Raw genomic sequence first — 23,474 nt, 5'->3', positions numbered from 1 at the left:
GATTCCTCTGCATGCTTGGGGCGGCAGCCTGCAGCTGGTGATGAGGACCGTAGGAAGGACGGGCGTCAGCGCTTCTTCCTAGGGAGGCGGCCTCGCCACCGGCAGGTGAAGCTGCAGGAGGCAGGCCATTTATAAGAAAAGGAACTGGCGGGGTGATGCCAGTGCTTGGCCCCACCATCAGCTTTCCTTTCCCTCCCCATGGGAAGATAGGGGCCCCTCGGAAGGGCCCTGATTCACCCCGGCTTGCCTACAAGTCTTCCATTCAGGGCTCTCATGGGCAAATTTCAGATTCAGAAGGGTCTTCCCGAGGCCTCGTTACTACTGTCTAAAATACAGAATCAGGGACCTGCAGTGTCCCTCCGTCTGCCTCTGGGCCGAGTTGCCTCTGGGAGTCTTGCTGCTAAAATCCTCCATCTCCCTTGTACCAGAGGCTTCTGTCCCCATTCTCCAATTCCGAATCCCATTCTGCCCTGTGGTAGGGGAGCTAAGAGCCTGTAAATGTCGGCCCCTCCCAGACAATGCCCAGGAACACCTGCTTGTGGGCCAGGAGACCAGTGCCCCACACCTTGGGTCCCCAGACTCGCATATCCGATTGCTGGCTGTCCTTAGGAGAGCCTCGACACACAGCCCTAACCCCTGCTTCCTTTTGTCCCCCCATATGTTAGCTGGTCTCCGCCAGTCCTTTTCTGGGGAGCTTTCACCTCTGACAGGGGGTCCCCTCAGCACCCCCAGCACCCAGTCAGCTTCCCTGGGCCTAAGGCATCAAGTTGTCTACAGCACAGGATCAAGAACCCCGTTATCAGCAGCTCAGCCAAGTTGAAGATGCTTAGGTCCATGATCGGGGTGCTCTGTCCTCCAGAGACCCCTGGAATCCCCTTCCCTCCACCAGCCCACCTCCATCAGGAACACAGCACTACCCCCCACCCCCACAGGCCTAAGAAAGCCAAGTCCCTGAAGCCCACCGATTCCCACCGTCCCCAGGGCTCAGCACCCAGGGCCAGCCTGGAGTCACCCCTACCCGCAGCCATCAGCCCTTTGCTGTGGAGGACAACAGGCAGGCAGAGACCATTTACCTGACACACAGGGCACCTCAGATCCGGGGCTCACGCTTCTCCTGGGCCTTGTGGCTCCAGGGGGCGCTGCACTCCCGGGTCCTGTAGCGGCCCCTGCAGGCCAGGCCAGGAGGTGGTCCAAACTGGAACTTTCCGCCCCTGCGCCACCCCATGGTCCTGTGTAGAACAAGGGGCTGAGGGCGATCCTGCCCCCATAGGGCGGAGGAGACCTTGTGGAGAATGCCCCCTCCTCCCAACCCCAGGGAAACTCCCCCGTTGTCCAGCTTTGGAGAAGGGGCTGCTTCTTGTGGGAACCTCCACTCTGGGCAGCCAAGAACACAGCTTCAGGGAGCAGAACACTCCTAGTCACACGCATCACTAACCACGGCCCAGCCTGGCTCAGGGGAAGACTTCAGACCTCCTGAAGCTGCCACAAAGTCCCCTGCCCTTGAGAAAGCGACTCTCAGAGCCCATCTCCTCAAGCCCTGGAGACCTAGGGAGCAGAACACTCCTAGTCACACGCATCACTAACCACGGCCCAGCCTGGCTCAGGGGAAGACTTCAGACCTCCTGAAGCTGCCACAAAGTCCCCTGCCCTTGAGAAAGCGACTCCCAGAGCCCATCTCCTCAAGCCCTGGAGACCTAGGGAGCTTTGGCCGGGATTGTTCCCCATTCCGTCCTGTGAGGGAGGCAAAGAACCGGAGAGCCTCCCTCTACCACTGCAGCCGTCTCACCTGGCCAGACCGGCTGGAGACCAGCCTCCCCAGGCAGGCATCTGGGGCAAATCCTCTGCTCAGACAACCTGGCACAAAAGAACTGTTCATCATCAGCTCAACCAATCACAAAGAACAGACTTTATTGACATATTTGGCACTAAAACCCACACAGTTTCAGCTCCGCAGCCAAGTACCAGGCATCATACAGGACCAATAAGTTAACATAAGGGACACTCGTGTGTGGGGGCGCTCGGATGTCTCCTGGCTCAGCCTAGGGAGCTCTGGGCTCCCAGAAGGACACGGGGAGGGGAAATAACTGTACATTAGTGAAAGGGGCTTCGAGACAAAACAAGAGAACAAGAATCCAAAGTAGGAGATTCAAATGTCATGGGGCCAGTGTCCATCCAAAAAGTGGGGGAGTTGCAGGATGTGGTCAGAGTGTAGTGACAGGTATGCAGGTGCTTATCCCCAGGCTCTCCTCCCCTCCCCCAGATTCCTGACGGGCCACCTAAGCTCCTCCCTTGGCAACCTTGCACAGCTGGCCACACCGCCTTCTGTCCAGGAGGGGGAGAACTGGATTTCTTTGGGGTCAGGCACCAAAGTTCTTGGAGGTTTAAGCTGTATTTGTAGTTTCTGTCCTAGTCCAGGGCACTCAGAGGGGAAAGGGTTCTGCATGGACAGAATCTGAACTTAGCTCTGAGAGCAAAGAGGCCCAAGGATGAGGACCCAGGGACTACGGGATGGTCTTAGCACAGGCCGTTTCCAGGCCTGCTCAGGTCTTAGCACATGGGACAATTAATGAATGCTCTTGAGAGGGAGTAATCCCATATCCGTAAAAATAAGGACTTGCCGTCTTTCAAGGAAACCCAGTCTCAGAGCAGAAGCACAGCTGGCTGGAGAGCGGCAGGGCAGGGACCCCCACCCCTGCCTACAAGAACACACCACAGACATGGGGCCTTTCCAAAAACACCAGGTAAGGCACTGCTTTTTAGGACTACAATGAAAAGGTGACAGAAGGAAGGGTGGGGTTGCCAGTCTTCACGACGCCCAGAGAAGCTGGTCAGAGCATGAGCTGCCCCCCGCCAAACACCACAGGCCAGCCCCCAGCCTGGGCCTCCGAATGCTATAATCTGGCAAAGCCTCAAATTCAAGGCTCAGAGGTCTGAGTCGATGTGGGAGCCCAGAGGGCACAGACAGCACATGGTAAATGACTGGGGCGGGTTTGGGGGTTACAGGGTGAGGAAAAGACAGGGTCCATCCAGGAAGACAATACTCCACCAGGACATAGAATCTTGAACCTACCACTTCGTGTGTGCATCACAGAGCACATTCATTATAAAGGGGGAAGACGATTCTCACCCTGCTCCCACACCCCTACAGTACCCACAGAGCTAGGAAATTGTGGGGTGGGGGAGGCACACTAGTATGCCTCTAGCTGCAGTCCCAGGGTCAGGAGCTGGTCCCTGGGGATGTTCTTGGAGCCCAAGGGCTGAGTCTGTGAGGAATCCCGAGTCTGTGAGGAATCCCAACGTGACCTCGGCCTCATGCATCCCCTGCCGCTTGCAGAAGGAGACAGAAGCCGTCAGTCAGACAGGCAAGGCCTCAAGTCCAGTAGACCAAGCTCTGGGGAATAATGCGTCATCATATTATAGGGATTTTGAGCACATATCACAAATATAAATCCTAAAGTCAGGGTTTCTGGAAAAAAAAAAAAAAGGCTCAGCCCCGGCTCATCGACCTGCGATGGGGGTCAAGGAGCTAAAGAAGGCACTCAAGGGGGGAAGGGCTCGGCTCCAGTCCTGTTGTGGACAAGTCTTTTCCAGTAGCCGGGCCGGGGTGTGGGGGGCACACGGTAACACCAGGCCTTGGTTACACCTGGCTGACGATCTCGCCATTCTCAGGCACAAAGACTTGCACGGGGGCCCCTTCGGGTGATCTCCGGGGCACATACACTGTGGCCACCTGCCAGGGTCAGGAAGAAAGGAGAGATCTGTGAGCAAACCAGGTAGAAATGTCCAGACAGCAAACGCGGGCACGCCACCCCCGTCCCTATGGACGCTGACCGGCAGCAACACGGGCCCAGCCTCTCAGCCCCTGCCCCACCCCAGGAGGTTCAATGTCCCCCACTGATCACCCTTTATCTATTTTCCACTCCAGGGGTGTGACAGGCACCTTGACCTCCTACTCCCTGCCTTTCCTGGGCTCACTTCTTGTCACCCTCCCTGTTGGGCAGGTTGGGCTGGGCTGGGCCTGGGCTAAGGGCAGGTTCAAGCTGGCAGGAAGGGAAAAGCAAAAGCCCGTCAGCTGGAGGGTGCGGCCCGGGACCGGGGCCAGACTGCTGCCCGGCCAGGATGCCAGCTGCAGCCCAGAGAACTGGGGGTGGGTGGGGGAGGGACGTGCAGCTGGGCCTGCTAGGAATCGTGGGTCTCAAAGGAGCAGCCTGTTGGAAACTTCTGGAGCACACCCCCTGCAGAGCCCTCCATACCAGAGAGAAAGAAGACAGGACTCCTGTGTTACCCCCACTTCCGGAATGAAGGTCAGGGCCACTGAATCCACAGTGGACACCCTTACGTCATGTCAGAGTGCTCTATCTTACCAGTCTGGCCCCTGGCCGATAAGAGAACCACTGACTAGTACTAACTATACACGATTCTGATCATTTTACACACAGTAACTCATGTGAAGGTCCTGGCCCTCTGAGACAGACGCCTGGCCAATCCTTATTACTCCCACTCCCCAAGCTTAACTTCAGAGTCTGTGCCCTTAACCTTCAGCCACCCTGCTTCTCAGCCCCCAGGTGTAGAGGGCTGTCAGAGGAAGGTGACACACAGGCAATCACAGGTCCTGGCTTCTGCGAACACGTTTTCAGACTCCCTTTGTCCTGAGCCTTCAGGTCAGGAGATTTGGGGGTTAATTCGGCTTGGACTTCCAATTATGAACAGAGGCTTATCTGCTTTGCGGACCACCTATGAATAGCTATTAAGGAAAAACGTCTCTGCTCTCTTCCAGGATCACCTCCACCAGCGCAGGTGGGTATGTGTTTTGGAGCCAGAGGTAAAATTAGGAGATGCCCCAAGGAGAGGTCCGAGTGCCTTGCAAAGCCAGGGGGAAACGTTTTAGTGGTCTGTCCTTCCTGGCTGGGGGTGGCGCTGCAGGCAGGCCGCCTCTCCGCTCTGGACCCGCTAGAGTCCAGCCCTTCCCCCGGCGGCAGGCCCCCTCCCCGGAAGCCCGGAGCCGTCGTACCTGTGTCCGGGGACCCGGGGCTCGCCCAAAGCCCTCTCTCCCGGGGGGCAGGCTCCGGACACGGAAGGCCCCCTGGCGATCCAGCGAGTGCGGGCGGCTGCTCCGGAGGCGCGCGCGTTCGTGCCACGACTTGAGCTCCTCGGAGACGGCCGCCTTGCTGAGCGCGCGGCCCGCGGGGCTGTCCTTGAGCGAGGGGGTCCGCAGCACGCGGCCGTGGGGGGCCACCAGGCGCTGCCAGCGCAGGTCCTCCTCGTAGGCGGGGCCCAAGGCGGCGCGGCCCAGCTCCCACTCGGCGGGCGGCGGCAGGGCGCTCTCGGCCACCAGCACGTAGCGCCCGGGCGCCAAATGCCCGGGGGGCAGCAGCAGCTTCGGGTAGAGCGCGCCGGCCGGGCCCCAAGCCCCGCGGTGGCAAGGCGGCTGGGGCGGGGACAGCGGCCGCAGGAAGGAGATGTCGGGGCTGCTGCTGCCGGGCGACGTGGGGTGCGAGATGCTGGAGACGTCGGAGCCGCTGTCCTCCGAGCAGGAGTGGTAGGCGGGGTGGGGCAGCGGGGGCTTGGTCGGGGGAAAGCAGGATTCGGGCACCGTCACGGTGTAGTAAGTGGGGCGGCGGCGGGGGAAGGCGCTGCGACCTCGGCCCTCGGGGCCCGCCCGGAAGGAATCCGTCCTGGGGGAGGAAGGGGAGATGCACTGAGTCTGGGCGTCTGGGAGGCCCAGGCTCTTCCCGCGGGCCTTGAGGGGCGGTGGGGTTAGGGGCGGTGAAGATAAAACGGCAAGGCGGAGGCCTTCCTCACAGGAGGCATGGCTCACAGGCTGGGGTCTTGGGTCAAAGCTCCCCCAAATAAACACCCAGATCCCCCCCTTCCTGCCCTCATGTGCCATGCTCCTGCTGCCTTCACACTTGCGCTGTTTGTGACAAGATGCCCCAGCGATGTCTCCTATTTTCTCCCACGTTAGGGACCCTGTGTCCAGCTGCATGACACCCACAGAAACATGCAGGGTGACATGGCCAGGTTTCTAAGCTGGACCTGTAAAGCTGTGTGGGGCACAGACCATGGGAAGGAAGCAGATGGCCCGCCATCCACAAGCCAAGGAGAGAAGCCTTAGAAGAAATCAACCCTAGCCTGATCTTGGTCTTCCCGCCTCCAGAACTGTGAGACAGTAAAATTCTCTTATTTAAAACACCCATATGGCCGGGCTACCAAGCTAATATAGAGTAGCCGCCATCACCGTGCTCCTTCCTAGGGCGGCAGCCCAGGACCTATAGGGGCTGAAATGCAGGTCTCACTGTTAATAGGCACTACAGTGGGGCTGTGTCTGCCTACAGGGGGTGCCTCTCACCCCTCTGCACAAAGGCACCATTTGTAAACTAGACCGGGAAGTATGTAAAATATAAAATTCATTGCTTGACTTGAGAGCAGTTGTCCCAAGCCTCACCCCACCTAGCAATGCCTGACAAGCACATTTCAACCCACAGAAGAACCCAGAAGTCATGCCCAGGGCATTCGTGTGCTGCCTGTCCTAGCTCTGTAAAACACTTGGAAAATAACATCCGACTGATTATCATTATTTGCAGATTCAGTCTTTGCAAAAATCTCCCCCAGCAAAAATGTATTTGTAACCTCCAATCGACACTCACAACACTTGTGGTCATGTGTGGACGTGCAGAGAATGGTGAAAATTTGGGGATGCCCACTAGGCACATTCTCCGCTGAGGCGGAACAAGGCAATGCTCTGAGCTCTTGTTGTGGCTTTCATACTATAAACGAGTATTCTCTCCACAGTCTAGTTAGTGCAATGTGTTTCATATTTTTGTGCTCTTTCTTGGCGACTTTACTGTTTAAAATGGCTCCAAGTGCGGGAAGGCTCTAGATATATCTTCTTGCAGAATATTAAGTATTACTTGAGCTTTATTTGGGCATGACCTAGAGTGCTATTGGCCAGGAATTCAAGGTTAATGGGTCAATAATATATTTTAAATAAGGTGTCTTTAAACAGAAGCACACATGAAACAAGGTTATGTACTGATCAGTTGACAACAATGTTGTGACCAGAAGCTCTCAGAAGCCTACCGCACTATCTGCTCAAGGAGCAATGGTTCAGTATTATTCAGTGTTTGCTGTGATGTCATGGGACGCAAAACTACCGCAAATAATGAGAATTGACTGCACATCAGTTCAGAAAGTGAATCATCCACTGCCAGCCACCAATAATAAAACAATCTTAAACAATTGCAAAAGTGTCTACCAAGTTCCATATTCTCTTGCCATAAGAGAATCTGGCTAAGGTGACGAAACATGAATTGCGTTGTGCAGAAAACAGCCTGCTTCACGAATGACGCGCTGATTGTGCGTGGCATGGCCTCTATTGAGAGGTTCCCCAAGGAGGGATCCTAGGGAGAAGCCACAGCACGAGGCAGGTGCCACCCACAGTCCTACCTACATCCTAGAAGCCACCAACACCCAAATGTAAGCTCTCAAGAGTGGGTCCCCCTCCCCCTGCACCTCTGGGGTGACCTCTTACCTCAGAGACTGAGACTGGCCCCTCCTGCCTTGGATCTCGGGGGTGGCTGGGGCACTGGTGCGGCCCTGCCGCTGGCCAGGAAGGCTGCGGATGGGAACCACATGGTAGGAGGCAGGCTCCAGCAGCCAGAGGCTGGAGGTGCTGGGCCCATCCTGGGGTGTGGTGGCTGGGCTGCTGAAAAAGGATGAGAGACAGGTCAGTGGCAAGAATGCCTCCGTTGTGGGGCTCGAGTTGTGCAGAGGAAGGAGGGCACAGTGGAAGGGGATCCCCAAAACTCATGCCTCCCACCATCACACAGTTAAGGAGAGGGGCAGTCTCCCAGACCTTCCCCTGTTGCATCCCTCCTTCAGCCAAGCACAGCTCCCACCTACTCCCCACCCTCTTTCCTCCCCATCCTGACCTGGACTCGCTGTTGGGTTCAGAAGATTTTCTGGGCTTCTCGTAGGGGTGGTCCAGGCTAGTCTCCTTCCAGGGGCTGTTCTGGATTGGGGCCCGCTCCAGGCCCCCAGTCTCAGGCTCCGCGGGATCCAAGCCCTCGAGGCTCTGGGGTGGGAGAGGCCGGGAAGGTGGAGCTGGGGACTCCGGGGGAGCTTTTGGCACCTGGGACTCCTCTGCAGGGGTAGAAGAACCTGGTGAAGTCAGTGGCTGACAAATAGGCCCAAATTGGCCTGTGCTTTGCTCTCCCTCCCGAGGCTGCTTGTCTGACTACTCCAGGCTGTGGCTCCAGGCCCAGATGCTCGAAGATGTTTTCTTCTCTTTTGGGACTGCCTCTCTCACAGCTGTTTTACACCTGCCTCCTTCAAGAAGTCTCCCTGGATTGACTCTGCTTAACTCACAGTATTCCACCTTCTAACCTTTTCTCCCACTACCCTGTCTGCAGCTAACTTTCTGCGTACTGATTTTTCTTGTTCATGCTGTGCTATTCTCTTATCGACCTGGGCACTCCCCTAGGCAGGGCTATGCTACCCTCTTGGTCCACCTTGACCTCCAGCATCCTTAGGGTTTATAAACAGGGTTTTTAATCTATTGACTGTTGTTTCCATCCCAAGTGCTACCCTCTGTTCAAAAGGGACAATGATTATGGCCAGATGGCTCTTAGGGTCTGACAGGTGCATATTGAATTAATGTCCCAGGGCAAAGGCAGGGACACCCCCCACACTCTATAGGCTCTGCTAGAATTCGCTTTTTCCTTTCCTGTCAAACTGATTGAACTTCTAGAATGGGAAAAAGTCGACACATTCCCACCCTCAAATAAACATGGGCAGGGTGACACAGAAATGTGCATCAAGCAAGAGCACAGACCCTGAGCCCAGCCTGGCAACCCCACCTTCACTGGGTCACTAAATGTCCACTCCCCACTTGAAGGCCTTACTAGTGAACTCTGCCAAAGCCCCCCCGCTCCACCCCCGTCCCCATCTTCCAGTAGGAGCCCAGCCCTAACAACAATCCCTAAACTACCCCTCTCACCTTCCTCCAGGAGCAGCCCATCTGATAGAGAGCTGTCATCTGAGGCACTGAGCTCTGGGAAAGTCAAACGGGAGAGAAGGAGGTGAGGAAATCAACCCATAGATCTGGATTAACAGGCAGTATTGACCCCACCCCTTCCTGATAACATCCTTTATCAGGAAATACCAACTGCGTACTAAGTACTATATTAGATATGAATATATTACTTGGAAGTAGAAAAGAATCAGAAGTTAGGAGCAAGAAGACAGGAAACCTGATTTTAACCCTGGCTCTGCCATTACTATGCAACCTTGAATAAGCAATTTCAATGCTCTGGGCCTCAGTTTCCCCATCTGTCAAAAAAGCCAGAGCTTCCTCTGGGTGGGAGGGAAAGGCAAAGGATCATTTTGGAAGGCCCTCAGGATGAAAAGTATTTCCCTAACTCTTCCAGTGTTCTGAGATCATAAATACAACTCAAGGACCCCAAATCTGAGAAATCCTGCATTACCAGCACGGAGAGCAGTGCAAAGTGGGAATCTGAGCTGTGGGGTTGGCCTGGCCAGATACGGAAGGCTCTTCAGTTGGTGATATGGTGGGTCACCTGAAGGAAATGGGAGTGTGACATTTCTGCATGGTATGGCAGCAGCGTGATCCAAGAAATCTGAGGGAACGTCTATTTGCCATTGCCCTTGGACAAACTGAAACTTCGGAACTTGCGAATACTCCTAAAATGACCTGGATGGAATTCACAAAGTATTTTCAACTATGATAACAATGATGAGGGAACATTAACAATAGCTAAAATTTCTGTGCGTGCCTGGGTGGCTCAGTGCATTAAAGCCTCTGCCTTCGGCTCGGGTCATGATCCCAGGGTCCTGGGATCGAGCCCCACATCGGGCTCTCTGCTCAGCAGGGAGCCTGCTTCCCTTCCTCTCTCTCTGACAGTGGCTCTCTGCCTCTCTGCCTACTTGTGATCTCTGTCAGTCAAATAAATAAATAAAAATCTTCAAAAAAATAAAAATAAAAACAATAGCTAAAATTTCTGTTGTGCCAGTACTTTTCTAAGTACTTCATATATATTAACTCATGTGATCATCAAAACCACCATGTAGGGTAAATACTATTATCATCATATAACAGCTAAAAAAAAAAACAAGGCTTGGAGGAATTGAGGAACGTGGCTTAGGTGAATCCACCAAAAGGTGACTGAGTCAGAATTCATACCCAGACAGTCTGACCAGACTCTGGCTCGTCACCATGACCATTTATTTGCTCTCCTGTTAGCTGTCATCTAATGTGTAAGTCATTCTCCAGAAAGTTCTAAGAAAAGTAAACAATTCCAGCTATCTTGAAATCCTTTATAACAGGGATTGGCAAGCTGGGGGTCCTTGAGCCAAATCCAGTTAAATAAAGTTTTATTGAAACACAGCTACAGCTTTGCTTATGTAATGTCTGGCTGCTTTTGAGCCACAGTGGCAGAGTTGAGTGGTTGTGACAGAGACTTTATAGCCCATGAAGCCCATAAAATATTTACTCTCTGAGCCTGTACAGAAGTTTGTCAACCTTTGCTCCACAATTTAAATGAAATAAAAACTCTACCAAGAGTCATTCTTAAACCCTGTAGGGCATACTGCCCAAGGAGCTGGGCCAACTCCCAAGCAGTCAGCTATCCCAAGGTGCGCTTGGCTCACACTGGCCTTTGCTTTGGGGATCAAATGAGGAGACACCCTTTCACTGAATTCTGGTTCTCTGCCTCTGATCTTTTCCAAAACCCTGGAGAATAAAGAGTTTTATTTTTCACGGATGCTAAGTTGAAGAAATTGGGGGACTGTTAACTATCATAGCCCCCCACTGTCCCTGGGGTTAGTTGTATGTTTTGGTTTGACTATATGGTCTGGGAAGAAAGATATCGGGTCTCATCATCCCTAATCTTCATAAAAACAAGCAGATCATTGGCCAGATTCACTGGCCCAAAAAAAGTGCACTGCCAAAAAAGTGCACTGGCCAAAAAAAAGTGCACAAGGGTCATCTGAGGACCCATTTGTAGAGGTAAGGAACAGGTAGGTCACATCTATCTGCAAACACAAGCCATTGCTGAAGGCTGCTCCCTGTCTTGGCCATGCTGCCCCAACCCAGCCCTGGATCAACCTTGCCCTGCCCTCGGTCCAGCAGTGGCCCGCGGGACTCCCCAGGTGGGCAGTAACTATGGAGATCATACCCACAACATGAGCCTTCTCAAAGGTTGCACTGTTTCACGGGTTGCCCCTAGCTGCATGGGGCTGTGTTAATTAAAATGAAATAAAATTAAAAATTCAGGTCCTCAGTCACATGGGGCACATTTCAAATGCTCAGGAGCTCCTCGAGTGGCTACCATATTGGACAGCACAGGTATAGAACATTCCCACCATAATTCATTCACCACCATAGAACATTCCCACCATAGAACATTCCCACCATAATTTCCATTATGGAAATTCTAGGAGGCAGCTTGGCTGAAGGCAGGAGTTGTCAATCAACAAACACATTCAGAGCACCTACTACAACCTAAGGTTGGGTCCTGGGGAATTTCTCCTCCAGTTCACCGTGGTAAATTAGCTTAACATCTGACTGCTCCCCGCCACCTGCAGGGTACTAGCTAATTACTCCCACCTGGCATAATTAGTAATTATCCTAAACTGAATGAGCCTTGAGCAGAAACCAAGGGAGCAGGTGGGCTTTTTCTTCCCTTTCTTTCTTTTTTTTTTTTTTTTTGGTTGTTGTTGTTTGTTTGCTTTTTCTTTTTAATTTCAAACACCTTTCAGCTACTAACTAATTATTAATCCTTTTCTACTTCCTCCTTCCAGGGAAAGCAGGGCTGGGCAGGGGAGCCATAGAGCAGGAATTACTTGCTCAAGCCACCGCCTCCTGGGCTCCCAAGGGACGACATTAGCGCCCAGGACCTCATGCCCACGGTCAAGGCAGGGTTTGAAGGTAGATAATGCAGGGTCTTTCTCTGGTCTGGAGGCTGAAAGGCAGCCAGCTTCACCCCGTTTCCTCTCTACAGCTCCATCTTCACCTGAGCTGAGGGCCCGGAGAAGGCTTCAGAACGTCCTGCCTCCCACGGTGGGTTAACCAAAGCCCCAAGGCAAGTCCTGACCCCCTTCGTGCCCCCCACAAGGAGCGTCATGGTAGCAATGGCAGCAGCACAGGGACAGCACCCCCAACCTCCGCCACCCCACCACCTGCAGGCTTGTGAGCAGAGGGGGCTGCGGGATAGTACCAGCTGGAGGGGGACCCAGGCGGGGCTGAGACAAACCGGGACAGGGACACGGAGTAAGTGAGTCCTCAGGGACCTTCCTGCCTGAGTCCATAGCTTCCCTTCAAGGGGGCAGAGGGTGGGAGGTACTGTCAAGTGGGCGGACCCTGTCGGAGTACAGGGAGGATGGAGAACTTCTTTTCCATCTGTGCCTTGGAGACATGGAATGCTACCTTACAGCCAGGCCAGGCCAGAACCAGGTGACCCAGAGGAGTCTGGCCATCTGAGCCTGTGTCAGGTGCACCGGTCTCCTGTGTTTCCTGGGCCAGCTGTCCCCCGGAGGCCCCTCTTGCCTCCTCTGCTTCTACTAGAGGTGACCTGGGAGGTGCTGGGTCCCATCCTTTCTCCCAACATTAGAGGGAGATGTGTGGCAATGGAGACCTCCACGACCTGGACTGAGAGCATCCCCTAAGTCCAAGGCATGGGCCACCGGGCATGGGGGACTCTAAATACAAGTGTCCCCAACCAGGAGAGGAGAACAGCCTCAGCAAAAAGCCAACCCAAGGAGCAGGGTAGGAGCCTGATGGTGGAGAAGTAAACAATTCCCCGTGCCCAGACCGAGGCGTTGGCATCCAGTTCTGCCCCGGGCCACTGTTCCCCACCCCACCCTGGTTCTCTCCCCTGGAGCTGCGGAGGTCTGGGCTACCCACGAGAGGCCCGGGGTCAGGACAAGCAGGACGCCCTGAGAACCGGCAGGGAGGGCTGCAGTTCGGCCTAACAAGCTGGATTCGCGGAGAGCAACAGCCACACCGAAGGGCTCAGAACCACTTGCCGGAGTTAGACGCACGGGGCTCCAATAATGGCAGGCCCTGGGCAGGCACACCTTCTGAGGTACCCCCACAGCCCCCAGTCTCCAGGCCACGGGGCTCAGGACTAGACCAGAGGCCCTGTGAGAGTGGAGAACAGAAGTGGAGGCCTTCTCCTGACTAGGTGGTGCTAGATACTTAAGCAAAGGTTGGGTGTGGCATTTGAGGGGCTGGATTTCCACCTACACATCCCACGAGCAGCTCCAGCCCCTGAAACAATTCAGGGAGCAGCTGTAAGTAGCAACAGTAGGCCCCTGAGCGGCCTGACACAGGCCAGGGGACAGTTTCTCAGCTCAGAGCCCAAGCTCAGGGAAGCCTCCCATTTCCCAAACCATATACACCAGCCCCGGGGCCTGGAGGGCAGGAGGGCAGCCCTGCCCACTGCTGCTGAGCGGACCCTAGGACGAAGCTCGAAGTCAGCCTGGGGAGCACCTTTCTGCCCAGGAGGCCTTCTTGAGGGCAGAGGACATTGAGAAGGATGAGGAAGGAGTGGACTGCTTTCTAAGGAGACGGGGGAGAAGGTCTCACAGGATGGAGAAGCCCTTTGCCATGGCCTGTCGGGGCTGCAGCAGGTCAGGGTGGGGTAGTGGGGGACCGAGGAAGCGGGTTTCGAGCTAAAATCAAGCTGGAACATGAGACACGGTGCTGGGCACAAAGGCAAATGCAATGGCCCGAGTCCCGGCCCCTGCCATCGCATGCAGCTCGCACGTGGCCCGGGGCTCTGGGGGCGGCTGGCTCACCTCGGCCCAGGGGCAGGGCAGCGGTAGAAGGGGGCCCGCTGGCGCGCCGCTGCTCGCCCAGGCAGCGCTCCAGCTCCCTGAGCTTCTTCTCCTCCTGCAGCATGGCGTGCTTGCGCTGCCGCCGGGCCTGCCTGCTGAGGTTCTCCTCCAGGCACAGGCGCCGGGCCGCCTCAGCGATCTGCAGCTGCAGGGCCAGCTCCCGCTCCAGGCTGCTCAGGGGGTCCTGGGGAGGCGGGAGAGGCAGGGGGCTCACTCAGGGACCCAGAGAACGGCCCTGACCCCCTGGGCTCTGGATCCTGACCCTAAGCCCAGGAAGCAGGGACGCAGAGAGCTGCGGCTGAGGCCACGGGGAGGAGGGTGGGGTAGTGGGAGGTGGCCGAGAGCAGACTTGTCGCCCTGAGAAGTGGGCAGAGGGACCCACCCACTAGCCTGCTCCCTGAGCAACCTAAGCCAGGCAGCGTGGGAACCAAAGTGGGACACTTTCCCTCCTGACCCCAAGGGCTGGTCAGGCAGGCCCGGAGAAACTTGCTGCCTTTCACACCACAGGGAAGGAATCCTAGGGCCCGAGCCACCCCCGCCGCCTGCCTGCCTGCCGTGCGGAGAAGGAGGACATCCCTAGGGGCCAGAATAACCTGTTTAAACAGGCCATTGCCTCTCTGGGCTGGTGGTTGAGCTCTTAACTGATCTTCTGCCTACTGGCGACCAAACCCAGCATCTTCACGAGGTCCCAGCTCTCCCAGCTCCTGTGGCGGCACCCCTTCCCACACCACCTGGGCTGTAGGTTAGTGGGTGTCCCTCATCAGCACAGAGCCAAGCTCCCCGACGGGGTGTGCTGGGGTGAAACGGAGATGGCCAGGTCCTGACTGAGCGGCTCTGCCTCAGGAGCTAACCCCTCCACGTGGCGTGGCCTTGGTTCAGTGAGCAACACTTGTGGGGGCAAGACGGCCCGCTCGGGCTCCTCACCTCTCTGTGCAAGGCCCGCTCATCCAGTTTGTAAGCTGCTCCGATCCTGCGGCGGACCTTAGGGGCCTTCTCCCCTGGTTTGAGGGGATACTCTGCTGGCAAAATACCCGTCAGCTCCTGCGGGGAAACAAAGTCAGCCAGGCCCCTCTCCACGTACGCAGCCCTTGGCCAACCAGGAATCGCCAATCCCACGAGCTCTGCATGGCCTGTGCCTGCCCTTCCCCGGAGGCCCCTGCCCACGCCTCGCCTTACCCCATAACCCGGAGTACCCCATAACCCTCTCTGGCCTCTTCAGGGCACCCCCTACCTACCGTCCTCTTTTCCTTCAAACTTCAGGTCCCCCCTCCTTCAGAGATCGACTCTGGCCCTGGTTACAGTCGCGCGGAGGCGCGCGCGCCTCCGTCCACTCCCGCTCCAGCCCTTCTGTCCTCCCCTCCCTGTGCCGCGGGCCCCACTTGGATTCTTTCCTTCTCCCCGACCAGCCGTCCGGTGCCCAGGCCAAGTGCTGCACACGGGATGGAGGCCTCACCGCCCCCCCTTCTGATTTCCAGAATTTCCTCCCAAGCAGCCCCAGCATCCCAAACTGTGGCTCAGATTAACCCCAGGTTTGCTGGGGGTGGGGGCAGGGGGCTGGCTGGGGCTCTCACCGCCTCCCGAAGGCAGAGTCTCTTCAGCTCCTCCAGCCGCGCCTCCAGACGCGCCTCCAGGGCCCTCTGCTGCTTGCGCACCGCGTGCGTCAGCTCCTTCACAGGGGAGACGGGGCTGTCGGGGCCTAGGGGGCAGCAGGGCACAGCTCAGCAGGTGGGGGAGACCCTCTCAGACACCTGTTAACTATCCCCGGGGTGGTGGGGGGGATGTGCTCACATGTACATACACACACACAAACACACACACACGCGTGTACACACACAGCCTCATCCCTGCCCACAGATGACAGGTCAGCTGCTGCAGCCTGTGTCATAACCACAAACACATCTCCTGGCAGTTCCAGGTGGCAACAGGACAGCTCACGGGAAAGGGCTGGCCTCCAACCCCAAGGCAATTTGCAGTGATGGGCGAGCTACAGGCCTGAGCTCTGTTCTTCCCCTTCCCACCCTCCACCCCTACAATTTACTTCTGCCTCTACTACTTCCTCCTTCTCTTTCCCTCTCTCTTTTTCCCTCTCTCTCACATATGTGCTTCTTTCTTCTCTTCTATCAGGAGGACAGATTCAGGCCGACCAGAGAGACAGGACCTTTCCAGTAGCCAGATAAGATGTTTCTACTTCTTAGTAATCACTAGGGCCAGAACTGCAGAGACCTGTTCCAGATAGGATCAGACCTCCAGGCCAGACCATCCGGGAAAACGGCAGCCCGTTGGGTATCTAGCCCCCAGCGGAGGCCTCTCCCAGCCTCCCACCTTCTCCACTCATCTTCCAGCCACTCAGCCTGGCCAGCCCTGGGGGCTTGCGGCCTCGGAGAGTCAGGCTGGGGGCCCACAGGGCGGGATTCCCCAAACCACTCACCCGACTGCAGGATGATGCCGCTGTCGGTGTCGCTGACCTCATCCTTACTCTCCATGATGGATTTCGGGGAGGAGGGGGCACAGAGTAGGGAGGGGTGACGCCGTTCCCAACCTGAGCCAGGATGTGGTGACGGCCTGCAGGTTCCCCAGCTTCGAAGAAATAAATAAATAAACTAAAACCGGCTGTGGGTAAAACCCCTTGGTTCTACACAGACCTTAAGTAAGGGTCCGATATTTGAGGGCAGGGAGAGGGGAAGTGAGGACGGGGTTTCTGGGACAGTCTGGGGTCGGGAGGCCCTTGGCGCGGGGGGTGCTGCAGAGAAAGCTCGGCGGGCCTCACCAGCAAAACTGTTCTCGGGGGGGTGCTCTCTGAACCCATCCTAGCCTCCTGCGGCCTCCTTCGGAGTGGCCACAAGGACCACTGAGCCTGGGGAGAAGGATGAGGAAAAGAGCAAGAAAGAGGAGGAAAGGAAAGGGATAATAAAACTCGGAGGGAACACGAAACAAGGAGCAAAGGAAAGCAGAAGGGGGAAGAAGTCTTCTTGGGGCACAGCGGTCCCCATGGGGCTGACTATCCTCAGCCTGAGAACCCAGGAGGCATGAGGCCTGTCCCGCTGCCCAGTGGGTGACAGACAGTACTGGGTACTTGGCCAAGCCTCTGCTCCAGGGCCCTCAAAGCCCGTGCTGCCCAGAGCCCTCTGGACCAGGGTCTTCATCCAAAGGCAGGTGCCAGAGAGCTGCCCGGAAGCCCTGATGTAATTCCCAAGCCACTCTGTCTAGGAGACCCCTCAAGGAGGAGTCGGCCAAGACCCCCTATACCCCACAGCCAGGGAGGCCCAGTGTGTGTATGTGTGCGTGTGTGTGTGTCTCAGGGTCACGGGTGGGGTGGGATTTGTGACTAGATTGGAAGCTGCTGGAGGTCAAGGAGGAGCCGAGATCACCCACTCCTCTGCCTCCCTGGGCTTGAGCACACTCGGTGGCACAGGTACAATCTCAGAATGCGTCGGCCCAGCCGGGCTCCAGTCGCCAAAACAACACCTGCTGCTCGCCCCCTCTCTCCTCCCTGAGTTCACACCCCTGCTCAGGGTCCCTGCCGGCCAGGGTTCTGGCAGCTGTTGGCTGGAGCAGGGAAGGGGAGAGGTGGGCGGAGCCCAGGCAGGCAGTCTGGAAGGAGAGCCCAGCCACCTCCTCACTGAGTCAGCCCATTGAGCAACAGTCCAAAAGTCCTTCTGAGTTTCTGTCTGGAGCTTATCCTGCCGGCCTACCGCACAGGACCACGGGGTGGAGGAGGTGGGCTCCGCCCTCCACCATCAGTCCGGGGAAGAGGAAAGCAGGCCTTGGGAAAACTGAGCGCAAAGCAAGGCGAGAGGGAGAGGGCTGCAGGCAGCCCGGTCCCCAGGAGGACCTCTGCTTCTCGAGACTGGAAAAGCAGGAAGGATAGGGCTCTTTTATCGACCTCCATCAACCACTCAGCCCATCGAAGGACCGTTGAGCAACAGCAATAAAAACACAGCCCTGAAAACAGTAGGTACCTGCACTTTGGAATTCCAATTCTCCAGGAAAGTCTAGAGAACAGATGGTAGGATTTAAAAAAGAAGTTTATGTGGGGCCTTTGCAAACATGCCAAAGAGAGAGAATGGCCCATGTTCTGGAAACCCAGAACAAGACATGCAGTGAGGGAGCCACCCATGCGCGACCCATCCCTCCGGAAGGTGAGAGCAGGCCTGAGGGGCAGGCGGCTGACCCAGCCCCCACCCCACCACAGGCAGCCTCTACCCGTCCCCAGCAGCCAGGGGCAAGGCCCAGCCACAGCTAGAAAGCAAGGCCCTCACAGCTGGGACGGTGAGGGAATTTTGCTTTGGACGAGGAAGGAGGTAATGTGGGAGTGAAGCCATTAATTAGTCACACTTGCTAATTAATTATTAACCATGAAGGCGTTGCCTTGGGAAGTTGTGATAACTCAGCCTGGTTCCCCTCCTTGACTGTTGCCGTGCAAAGTAGGGTCACCGGGGCAGGGGGGCGGATGTGAGAGGAGACCCCCACCTCCTGCCATATCCCCCTCCCCCAGTGTTCACTGCCAGGGTCAAGAGGCTGGCCCTGGCATTCACAGTGGCCCCAGTCTGACTGACTGGGCGCACTTGGGGCTAACTCGCGGCTCCAAGTAGAGCAAAGAGCACAGGACCTGAAGTTGGGAGATTCAAGTTCAGCCACTGCCTATGCTGTCCTGAGAGAGTCGCCTGGCCTGGCTGGGCCTGCTTTCCTCATAGGCACAAAGATTTAGATAGTCTGTAGGAAAGGCCCTGTCAGCCCCCCGCTCTGAATCTGGACCCCTCGGACAACGTGGCCCTCCTCGCAGTATGGACCCTGCCCAGGTCCCCCCTCCTCCAGCGGGACAGAAGTCTCTGGAGCCTGATGCTTCAGGCATTGCTTTCCCATAAAGGCAGTTCAGGGAACACACTGAACCCCTTCCCGAGGCAGGAATCCCTCCCTGCCCTCCAGACCCTCAGCACCCCCGACAGCAAACCCCAGTCCTGGGTCCTAGGAAGCAGGTCACCTGACCAAACAAGGTCCCCGGAAAAAGGCGAAGGAAAGAAGAGGCGAAGACGGGGAAATACCAGCAACCCTCAGGCTGAGCCCCTGAAGACCCTCCCCCATCCCAGATGTGCCCCCAAAGCCAGCTCCTGGGCCTCTCCCTTTCTCCCGTAGAGGCTGAGGTCTGGGAACTACAGCAGAACAAGAGGCTCCTCATCTGGGCCCACCAGCACCCCCCCATCATCCTGTGCCCAAGAAACAAGAAGGAAGGGGGTGTTGGTGCTGGCCACCGCAGGGGCTCCCCGCCGCCCCCGTCCCTCGGGGCCAGTCTGCCCCTCAGCCCCGAAGACCTGCTCCACCCCGCTCCGCCCTCACCTGCTTCTGGGGTCTAGTCCAGGATTCCGGAAGCACCACTTGTTCCCAGGTCAGGGGGCTGAGGGGTGTCGCATGCCGTCTCAGGGTGTCCCAGGACACAGGCAGGCCTCCCTGTCCTCTTTCTCTGACCTGGCTCCAGTGCTCCACTCGCTGCCGAAGGCCGCCCCTCCCTCTGGTCCCGCCTGCTGGCCTGCCTGCCTTTCCTCCTAGGCTGCCTGCCGGGCCAGGGGAACCAGGTTACTTGTTGTGACTTGAGTCAGAGGGGAGGAGCAGGTGAGCAAGTCCTTCCCTGAACTAATCCTGCGGTGGCTGTTGCCAGCGGGCAGCTCCTGGGCCTCTGCACTTCCGGGGGCGGGGAGTGGGGAGAAAGGGGGGCTCCCCAAAGAGGAACCCCAGAAGAAGGCAAGAGGGGTCACGTCTTCATGGCCTCAAGGGACTCTATGCAACACGGTGAGCTGTTAGAGGCACAACTGCCCTCCTGACCCTCAGTTTCCCTTTCCAGAAATCAAGGCCTGCAAGACCCCCAGAAGGAGGGTGAAGGTCCACAGTCCATGGGGATACCAGCATGAAACTGACAAAGTGACAAGAAGAGCTCATTGCTCTTTCCGTACACTGGAAAGGAAACCAAGGCCCGAGTTTCGTCTCTCTCAAATCAGGTTTTAAAAAGCTTCAGGCAAGGCAGTAGCTATGGAGTCCATATGGGAAGGTGCTAGGATCCTAAAGACAGCAAGGGTGTTCTCTCCTTCCATCCTAGACATTGCCCCCCAGGATCATCAAGGCCTATTTGTTACTTACAGCCATGCCTCAGCAGGGTCCCTGAACATTAAGCTGAACCCCAGCCCTGTCCCCTGCTCCACTGGGACCCCAGCATCTAATCAAGGGACCAGAGACCAAAATGCAACCCGTTCTCTACAGAAAATACGCCTCCAGGACTCCCACCCCACTGAGCCTCAAGCAAACCAAAAACTGTTCACAACTTAGCCCATTTCACGGAGAGAAGCAAGGGCTAAGGCGTCCTGTTGCTTCACCATGGACCACACAGAGACATACTGTGGGTTAAGGACTGCACCCCTCGACGTGTCATCCTACCGCCTCCCTTTCTCCCTCTCTGATACTCCCACTGTGCCCCTCAACCTGGGGTATAGGCACCTGTACCTCTCTCTGGATTGATTCCCTCCTCCATCCTCACCTCCAAACCCCATCCCCCTCCCCATTCCTCAGGGCCAGGATGATGGAAGTCTGCTCCACCAAGCAGCTCCTGGGGGCCTGAGCTCTGTTGCTGATGTCCCCAGAGTCCCTACACACATACCCTGCTCCCCCTCACATTCCTATACGCACCTTCTTTCCAAACAATGCTAGCCCCAGAGTCCTCTGGGCTGACCACCTTCCTCTCTCCAGGCTGAGGCTGAGGGGCCCCAAGGGTGGGGGAACCCCTCCTGTGAAGTGGAGCCAGCTTTCAGTCTGGTCTCCCCAAGAACCCACAGCCCTTCCCTCCCCCAGTCCTCCCCATCCCCCAATAGACTTGTCACATTCTTTCAATGACAAACAGAGAGAGATTGACTCATTGTAACTGGTCCCCTTCCTCCACCTTGCCCATCCCCCAGCTCCAGGTGGTGGGGGGGGTGATAGAAGTTTCTAGAACTAGCTGATAGCATGTATTTTAACTCACAAAATGAAATTAAGACAATCACTAAGAGAACCAACTGTATGGAAATACAGTTCTAAAAACAGAAAAACATGGTAATATATATGCTTCTTTATTAACATTAAACAGGATCCAGCAGTGGATAATTTCATAGAGGAAATGGGTATAAAACTATCTGTGAATTCTATCAATGGCAAAGTCACAAGTACCGCCTGTGGTTTCTTGCCTTTGTAATTGAAGGCAATGCTAAATTTTGTTAAAGGTTGGTGTGAAATAAAAAAATTTTTTTCCCATCTAAGTTCAGAAACCCTCTGAATTCTATCCACAGATGCTTTGGTGCCCAGGACCCAGTTAAGAACCCCACCATCAGGGACCCTCCCATCTCTGAGCTCAGAGGAGAGAAACACAGATAATCCACTCACTGCGCTGATCCCCTGGAACTATCGAAAACCCCCTTGTTCCCTCAAATTCACATGCAACATTTCCTGCCCAGCAAAACGTGAGGTTTGGGATGGGACTAGCAAACCAACTCCACCAGATTCAATAGGTCGGATCTCACTGTCGGCCATGCCTGTCAACTCAAAATACCGAAAGGGAGGTGGGCACCCCAGAAACTGGCTGGGAATTTTGGGGTTCACTGCCTCCCTCCCCGTCAGCCTCGGGGATTGGGGGACTGACTAATCAATGCCCTGCCCCAAAGCCCAGAGCATCCACACCACTTGGAGGTGGAGGAAGTGGTTTCCCTGAGCAGAGTTAAAGGACTTGGAATCTGATTGTTGAAAGGCGAAAAACTGCATCTCTTTCGGGTTTTCAGTTCCCAACGACAAGTCCCAAATCAGGAAACTTCCACACTCTATAGCCATCCACTCCAACATTGTTTTGAAGTCCCTTCTTTAAGTTTCTTCTAATACATGAGATTGGAAGTTGTTCAAAGCCAAGGGCCTCCTCCAACCACCCTCCTATCGCCACCAGCACCCAGCCCAGCACGGAATCGCACGCTCCGAAAATCCCACTTAATGAATTAACAAAGCAATGGTCAGCTGCCGGAGTCAACAGAGCAGAAAAAAGCCAAGGAGCCCGGGACCCTCCAGGCGAAGGCGGGTGGGAGAGGGCTCCTGAACCGTTTTCTTACTGCACTCTTCTCTCTTCCTACTGGGAAAGGTGTTCTCCTCCAGCAGGCGATGGTGGAGTGGGCTAGGACAGGAGAACTCCATTCTAGCCTGGAATGTGCCCTGAAATCAGACCTCTAGGCTTTCCTTAAAAAGCCCCTTTGTCCGTCCACCCTGCTCCCCTCCCCCACCGCGCCCTCCGCATCCAGGCGGCCCCAGACTTTGCTCCTTTTGTTTGGCTGTTTTCTGGCTTCCCGGAACCTGGCCAGGGGATCCACAGGCATGGGGAAGGTCGAAGAAGGGTTGAGGAGTCGGAAATGTGCACTTTGGGGAGGACCTTGAAATTCCCACCCCTTTTGTAAATTACTCCATTCCTTTTAGGGCCAGCTCCGTTAAGGCCGAAGACCATGGGTTTAGGAGCTTGAACTACCCCCAACCCCTCAGTTCACCCGCGCTGCTTCCCCCTAAGTTTTCCCCCTTACCTGTCCCATGGAGATCTGGCGCCGCCCGCCTGTCCCCGCGCCCCCTGTTCCTGCCTCGCAGCTTCAGGACCTGCTTGTCCAGGCCATCTCCTCTCTCCCCGAGTCTCCCCCCGGCCTTCCCTCCCGGGAGGTATTTCATTTAACTTCGGCATTTGCAGCATCCCAAATGTTAAAGATCCCAAGACATCTGTCCCCTGGGGCATACCAAGGCCCATAGGAAAGAGGGGAAAGACTCAAGAAGGGATTCGAGATTCCGAGCCAAGAGTCGGGGCGGGGCCCCCTGTCGGGGTGGCAAGATGCCAGCAGGAATGAGTTTTCTTGGGAGATCCCCGTTCCAGGAGGCGAGACTGCCCCCTTCTCCCGCTTTGGGACGCGGGCGTGGCGGGACACCCCCCGCGCTGCCAGTTTCCGCCGCCCGGGCGGGAGGAGGCTCGGCTCTCCGGCCGAGGGCCGCCTTTCATCCGCGCGCTCCGGCCTGGCCGGGGGCCGTTTCCATTCCCCGGGACCCCGGGGTGAAAGAATGAGAGAAGCCGGCAAGAGGGCGCCGCGCCCCTCCCTCGCAGGCCCCCTCCCCCTCCTCGCCGGTCCCCTTCTCCCTCGCGTGCACCGCGCTGGCTGCGGAGCCACCGCGCGCTGGCGCCGCGGGAATTGCCTCCCCCTCCTCCGGCCCCAGCCCAGTCCTCCTGGGCGCCGGCTGGCCGCACTCGGCCGGGCCAGGAGAGGAACCCCCTCCCGGTGAGCGCCTCCTACTGTTCCCGCTAGCCTCGTGCCCCTTCAGCCATCCTTCATTCACTCTTCCCCTGCTTTCGTCTGTCCAAGAATCTTACTGAGCACCTACTAGTGCTCAGCACGGTGGATCACAGTTCAAATTCTTCCCTGGATGATTCCCCAGTAGAGAGTAATCAAGTAGCAATAGTATAAATGAAGTAAAGGCTAGAACCCAGGGTCGAGAGAGACAGAGACAGAGAGGAGAGGGGAAGAGGCTGGGCCAGAAGAAGGGTCGCAAAAGCAAGAGAAGGCAGCGCCAGGGGAATTTGGGAGGTATAA

At 56.3% G+C, this 23,474-nt stretch overlaps 1 protein-coding gene across 3 annotated transcripts; it reads right to left on the bottom strand.

The window, feature by feature from the left end:
* Nucleotides 1–1,891: 1,891 nt before the first annotated feature.
* On the bottom strand, nt 1,892–22,654 carry INAVA (innate immunity activator). Of its 3 annotated transcripts, none has more exons than XM_004756250.3 (10): nt 22,428–22,654; nt 16,286–16,434; nt 15,429–15,553; nt 14,782–14,898; nt 13,819–14,041; nt 8,999–9,052; nt 7,932–8,142; nt 7,532–7,705; nt 5,012–5,675; nt 1,892–3,730 (listed from the first exon to the last, which is right to left on the bottom strand). In XM_004756250.3, the coding sequence occupies exons 1-10, from the start codon at nt 22,640–22,642 to the stop codon at nt 3,638–3,640; spliced, it is 2,025 nt and encodes a 674-aa protein (XP_004756307.1). In that variant the 5' UTR covers nt 22,643–22,654; the 3' UTR covers nt 1,892–3,637. The 3 variants fall into 3 exon arrangements, with proteins under 3 accessions (XP_004756307.1, XP_004756308.1, XP_004756309.1); XM_004756251.3 differs by having other exon boundaries at nt 7,532–7,702; XM_004756252.3 differs by lacking the exon at nt 22,428–22,654 and adding an exon at nt 19,192–20,658.
* Between the last annotated feature and the right edge of the window lie 820 nt (nt 22,655–23,474).

Source organism: Mustela putorius, unplaced genomic scaffold (assembly GCF_011764305.1).
Source record: "Mustela putorius furo isolate JIRA1106 unplaced genomic scaffold, ASM1176430v1.1 tig00000508_pilon_pilon_pilon, whole genome shotgun sequence".
NCBI lineage: Eukaryota > Metazoa > Chordata > Mammalia > Carnivora > Mustelidae > Mustela > Mustela putorius.
The sequence above is the reverse complement of the archived record's forward strand: the minus strand, read 5'-3'. Positions and strand labels throughout refer to the sequence as shown.

Excerpts from the sequence above, each read along its gene's own strand:
- INAVA (XM_004756250.3), bottom strand. The coding sequence starts at position 22,642 with ATGGGCCTTGGTATGCCCCAGGGGACAGATGTCTTGGGATCTTTAACA. Across the intron at positions 14,899-15,428 it reads GACTCTGCCTTCGGGAGGCG|GAGCTGACGGGTATTTTGCC; the intron begins GTGAGAGCCCCA and ends GTTTCCCCGCAG. Across the intron at positions 3,731-5,011 it reads CCCCGGGTCCCCGGACACAG|GTGGCCACAGTGTATGTGCC; the intron begins GTACGACGGCTC and ends TGACCCTGGCAG.